Source organism: Halichondria panicea, chromosome 6, assembly GCF_963675165.1.
Source record: "Halichondria panicea chromosome 6, odHalPani1.1, whole genome shotgun sequence".
NCBI lineage: Eukaryota > Metazoa > Porifera > Demospongiae > Suberitida > Halichondriidae > Halichondria > Halichondria panicea.
In genome coordinates, this window is record NC_087382.1 from 6,679,815 (window position 1) to 6,686,453 (window position 6,639).

At 44.1% G+C, this 6,639-nt stretch overlaps 1 protein-coding gene across 1 annotated transcript; it reads left to right on the forward strand.

Annotated features, from left to right (window-relative positions):
- Positions 1 to 354: 354 nt before the first annotated feature.
- LOC135337249 (uncharacterized) lies at positions 355 to 795 on the forward strand. The gene has a single exon (XM_064533143.1). The coding sequence runs from the start codon at positions 355 to 357 to the stop codon at positions 793 to 795; it is 441 nt and encodes a 146-aa protein (XP_064389213.1).
- Positions 796 to 6,639: the final 5,844 nt, after the last annotated feature.

The window sequence follows — 6,639 nt, forward strand, 5'->3', positions numbered from 1 at the left end:
GGCTGATCCATAAAAAAAAAATTTTTGGATTTTATCTCACCGCTGGCCGAGCATTTAAAATGATAACCACAAGTACTATAGTGAACATTCTAGAACATCATGTGTTTTGTTAGTAGAACATTCTAGTAGAACATTCTAGAACATTTTAGATCATGTGTTTTGTGAGTAGAACATTCTAGAAACAGGTTTTAGTATTTAAGTGTTGAGTTTCTTCGAACTGACTGTGAAAACTGAATCAATGTTATCTCTAAATCCCCGATCCCTCACATTTGGTGGCAGCGGTGGGATCGCTAGTGCGACATATTTTCCACTGACCTACAGTTCATGACTACTAGATCAGGACGACTCTACAAGATGTCTAGAAAAGATGTTACATCTCTCCGGGAGATGATGCAGCTGATGCTAGAGGACCGCAGAAAGAGAGATGAGGAGATAGCACAAGAGAGACAGAGACGAGAAGAAGAACTAGCTGCCGAGAGAGAGCAGAGAGAGGAACAAAGGCGACAACGAGAAGAAGAACTATCTGCCGAGAGAGAGCAGAGAGAGGAACAAAGGCGACAACGAGAAGAAGAACTAGCTGCCGAGAGAGAGCAGAGAGAAGAACAAAGACGTGCTGAGAGTGAGCAGAGAGAGGAACAAAGGCGACAACGAGAGGAGGAACTTGCTAGAGACAGACAACTGCGGGAGGAGCAGTTTGCAGAGGAGCGCCACCAGTTGAAGGACCAGTTGAAGGAACAGATGGCACTGCTTCAGAGGCTTGTGATTGACAAGACAGCTCATTCCCCAACTAGCTGAAGTTGAGTCGTCTCTTAGATGCAGATGATATTGAGGCTTTTCTCATCACCTTCGAACGTAGCATGGGAGCATACGAAGTGGACAAGTCAAGATGGACAGGCCTACTTGCACCTCACGTACCGGCAATGATTCAGATCACAGAAGATGAACACTGGAGAATCGCCTAAAGACCGACTCACAGACTTAGCAACCAGATGGACAAGAGACTGTACTGACATCGCCCAAGTGATCGACCTCATGGTCAGAGAACAATTTTTAGAAGGTCTTCCCGAGGATGTACGCCTCCATGTAAGTGAACGAAAGCCAGAGACCAGTGGGGAAGCAGCTCAGTTTGCTGAGGACTACATCCAGGCTCACCGCACGTAAATTTACTAAGAGCGAAAAGACACCCCCAGGAAATTGCCCTAGATGTGGACTACTAGGTCACTGGGCCCGAGACTGCCCCAAGCCAAGACAGGAGAATACCTTTGTACCAAGACGAGAACCAACCTGTTTCAACTGCCAAAAGAAGGGACACTTCGCCAACAAGTGCCCTAGCAACCCAAATCTGTTTCGTGATGAACGAAACCATCACGAAACCATCACAAAACGCTACTTTGACGTCCTTCAACCCCAACGAAAGGATTATCCGACGAGGCCTCGTGGAAGGAAACTCGTGGAAGGAAAGCCCGTTTCAAATCTGATTTTGGACACTGGAGCTACCAGGACGCTGGTCCGGTCCGACCTCCTGCCACCCTCTATTAGGATGGAGGGTGAAGTTACAATTAGATGTGCTCATGGTGATGCTGTCACTTACCCCCTTGCAGTATCCACAGGGTCAAAAGAATTTCTGGTGCGAGCTGGAATCTCCAACACTCTCCCGGTACCAGTCTTACTTGGCCGAGATATCCCCGGACTATTTATCTCTCATTAATGGCACTACAGACCAAAATGAAGAGGACGCCTTCCTCGTCACTACTCGGGCCCAGGGCCCAGGAGAAGCGACAGCAAGAGACTGAACAAAAACTCCAAGAAAAAGAAAAGGAATCAGGGGCAGTAGCTAAACCCCTTGAGGAGCAAATGGTGCAGACAGAGCCCCAGTGCGAACCCTTTGATAGCCTTGACGAATCCCTCTTTATCCCAGGAAGGGCCAAAGAAAAAAAAACCAGAAGTCAAAAACGACAGCAAAGGCTGGAACACGCTCGTCAAGCAGACACTCATTCTCTCGAAATAACTGCAGCTGACTTACAGAAACTACAGGGTGCCGACCCTACTCTTGAGGCTATTCGAAAGATAGCAAGTGTTTCGATAGCAAGTGGTGAATCTGGTTTGGCGGGGAACAAATTTTTCGAACGAGATGGAATATTGTATCGCAAATACATCCCCCCTGGAAGCAAAGAAGAATCTGATACACTGGACTGATACACTGGAACAATTAGTTTTACCGAGTCAATGTCGTCAAGAGGTGTTGAATCTTGCACACAATATATCCCTTGCAGGCCACCTGGCGTATCCTTCAGCGATTCCACTGCAAGAGGTGCCCGGAATGCCAGAAGGCCTCTCAGAAACGTGTGCATCGAGCCCCACTTATACCTCTACCGGTGATGGAAGCACCCTTCCAACGCATGGCCATGGATATAGTGGGACCACTACCACGAAGTCGAAGCGGGAATAAGTATATCCTTGTCATCTGTGACTATGCTACTAGATACCCCGAAGCGATTCCCCTCCGAGCGATCGATGCAGAGACTATTGCCGAGGAGCTGGTTAACTTCTTTTCGAGAGTGGGCATACCAGCATACCAGAAGAAATTCTGACAGATCAGGGTTCGAACTTCACATCCAAACTGTTAGCTGAAGTGTACCGGCTTCTCCATATCAAGCCAATTTGTACCAGTCCGTATCATCCTCAAACAGATGGACTTGTCGAAAGATTCAACCAAACTCTCAAAGCTATATTAAGGAAAACGGCTAAAGAAGAAGGCAAAGACTGGGATCGGCTAGTACCCTAAAGTTCCACAAGCTTCTACAGGATTCTCTCCATTTGAACTCTTGTATAGAAGGGTCCGAGAAACATGGGAAGCGAGCCCTAAAACTGACGAAAGTGTTGTCTCATACATCCTATTGATTCAAGAGAAACTGGCAAAATTGAGTGAACTTGTGCAGCAGAATCTCCAAAGAGCACAGAAGGATCAGAAGACCTGGTATGACCGACATGCCAGGACCCGAGAATTTAAGTTTGGTGATGAAGTCCTTGTACTACTGCCTACATCAACCAGCAAACTGTTAGCTGAATGGCAAGGTCTTACTCCATCATCAAACTAGTTGGCAAAGTCACCTACGAAGTTGATATGCACGATCGACGAAAGCGAAAGAGAGTGTTTCATGTCAACATGCTCATGCTCAAGAAATGGGAAACTCCAACTGATGTTGCAATGTTCAATGACGAGGTTGACCCAAGCGACGAAATCGTTTTATGGAGAGATGCAACAGAAAATCAGCAGCCTTACCCCAACTCAGCTTCAAGAACTACATCATACTCTGCAATCATTCAGCGACGTAGCGAACCTGGAAGGACTACTGTTGCAGAGCATCACATTGAAGTGGGTGACGCAAGACCGATTCGCCTACCGCCGTATCGATTGCCACACGCATATCTCGTGAAACCGTACTTACTGAGCTCAAAGATATGGAACAGACAGGTATTATCGAGCGCTCATCAAGTAATTGGGCAGCACCAATCGTCCTTGTGAAAAAGAAAGATGGTTCTTTACGCATGTGTGTTGATTATCGTCGTCTCAATGCCATTTCACCATCAGATGCCTACCCGATGCCTCGTGTCGACGACCTTATTGATAGACTTGGAGGTTATCAAGAGGGTACTGGCAAGTACCTGTAGACACTAAGTCACGTCACCTGACAGCATTTACAACTCTGTTTCAGTTTAAAGTGATGCCCTTTGGACTGCATGGAGCCCCAGCCACCTTCCAACGAATGATGGATCGCCTATTATGGGATGTACCAGAATTTGCTGCAGCATACCTTGATGATCTCATCATCCACAGCACAACTTGGGAGGAACACCTCAGACATGTCCGAATGATATTCGAGAAACTCCGCTCAGCTGGGTTGACAATCAAACCAAAAAAATGCCAGTTGGGAATGACTAAATGTGTATATCTTGGTCATGTTGTCGGAGGAGGAAGAGTGTCATTCAAAAATCGTCTACAAGTTTCAAGTTGCCTATTATTTTCCAATTACTGTCTCATTAGCAGAGCAGCAGAGTTAGTTCGCTCAAACAGCTCAATTTTTGTGTCCACACACACACCAATCACTCTACCCCTGCTGCGCACACACGTGGTAATTACAAGTACCATGTGAGCTCATAATTATAGCACTTTGTACAGGTACAGCTAGCTAGCTACAGTAAAACCTGTTTCAATGACCACTCTGATCATACCTATGCTGATGGTTTTCACTTCACACGCTAATTTGAGACGAGTGGTCTATAATGAAGGCCGCGATTCATTATGTTGTGTACATTATGTTGTGTACATGATGTCAGTGGCAATAATTATTATATTTATATGTGTAGAATTGGATTAGCAGAGATCTCAGCGCAAAGGCGATAGCCCAAGAGTAGGTGGCCACTAAAGAAAGGCTGTGCATGCTGAAAGTCAGTACTTAATCTGGGTGCTATATTACGTTGCTACTATAGATAGCAATAATTAATATACCCCCCCCCCCCCCCCCCGACGTTATACATCATCTGTTTCATGGGCTGCAATAATAATTTATAGATACCCACAATAAGTCACAAACGTTATGTTGTTGTTCGCACTTGTGAAATGTGTATGTATACGCTGTACATAATTATATTTTTTTACACTCAGATGCAGTAAGTCAGAGAGTGACAAGGAGCAACTTGTACACTATCTATTTTTTTACTATTATGAAGTTATTATTATGAAGTTACAGTGATGTGCAGATGATGCAAAATACATGTAACCAAATAAGTGTGCAATAAATAAAATAGAAGTAACCTAGAAGTAACCAAGTAAGTCAAACAGTTTAACAGTGTAAAACAATGTGACTTTAAAAAATAATTGTTAGCAGTTAGTGAAGTGCAGTTAGTGAAGTGAAATGTCTGTAAATTCTCTATCAGGTGCCTAGCAACCGTATACCGCCCATACAACAAGGATGTGTTGCTGTGAGGGATGGGGGATTTAGAGTACTTGATTGATTCAGTTTTCACAGTCAGTTCAAAGGCACTCAACAAATACAAAACTCAACACTTAAATACTAAACCTGCTCACAAAACACATTATCTAAAAATAAATGTTCTAGAATGTTCTACTAACAAAACACATGATGTTCTAGAATGTTCACTACAGTACTTGTGGTTTACCACATGATTAGCAATGTCCTGTGAGGCCTTGTCCTCACACTCCTCCGTCCTTCTCCGGCGACAAAGTTGTCGCGTTTGGATTATGAGCACGTGACAGTCCGTCAGCATTTGCATTAGCCCTTCCCGCTCGATGGCGAACAGTGAATGAATATGACTGCAGTTCTAAACTCCATCGTGTTAAACGAGCGTTTGTATCGTTGAGTCGGTTGAGCCACTCGAGGGAACGATGATCTGTTTGAACAGTAAATGGTTTCCCCCCAAGTAGGTACACTTTGAATGCCAGACACTCTTTCTCCACAGTGGAATAACGCTTGCGGCTGTAGTAGGCAACAGGGTGCTCTGATCCCTCATCAGATAACTGGCTGAGTACGGCTCCAATACCACGATCAGTTTGTACAATAAACAGACGGTCAAAGTCAGGGTTCTTCAGTATAGTATAGGGGATGAACACAAAACACAACAATCCCTTGAGAGTCTGAAATGCTTCCGGTGTCCAATAAGACTTATTGGGTGCATTTTCCCGAGTGAGATCAGTCAAGGATGCTGCGATAGTGGCGAAATTAGGGATGAATTTTCTGTAGTAACCTGTGAGTCCGAGAAAAGCTCTAACTTGTTTCTTCGCCTTTGGTTCGGTGGTTCGGGAAAGTTCTTTACACTCTTCTGATCGTAGCTTTATAGATTCACAAAATTATATCTGTGCGATGAAGTTTGATTAAATACGGTTTGAATCGGGTCATGATTATACTCACCGCTGTTTCAAGACGGCACCCTAGGAACAGTCTGCAATTCAAAGAAATATTGAAATGTGGGTGTGGTGTGGTTTATCAACAACATTTTCTTGTTTTTTATAACCCATAGTAACTGTTTTGATATTCATTACTATCAGTGTCAGGTGCACTCTACTGAGCTCACACGCATCTAGAAACCACAAACCACTTCACTGCTAAGTAGTGGATGTTTTTACAACTACTTGCTGACGTGTTTCTTCTGAGAGAATAACCATCATACAACTGTTTGGACAGCAACAGGTAATTGACTACTTTTTGAGGAGCTGTATAATTAGGTCTGAAAATGAATTACATGAATTACATATTTGATGCATGAGTATATACTAGCACTTGCTTAACCTCGATTCCGATTCCAGGCCGCTAAGAGAGGGCCTGGTATCGACATGCGCAAGTGGATACCATTGTATTTTGCTCAGTAAAACAATGACGTCAGCATTCTAATAGCTACCCTTAGCCTACTATGTTGTGGACCTAGTGGACCTCTGAACGGAGGGGAAGGCTGACAATAGCAATACAGCTCTGTTTCTAGCTAGCTAGCTATATATCTCGGTGTCTGACTTTATGAATTATTCAGGATAATTATAATTCTGGTAAAAATTCAGTTTAATGGGAAACATTACGGGAATATTATCCAATAATTTTGCGCATGCGCAAGCAGTCAGTAGCAGGC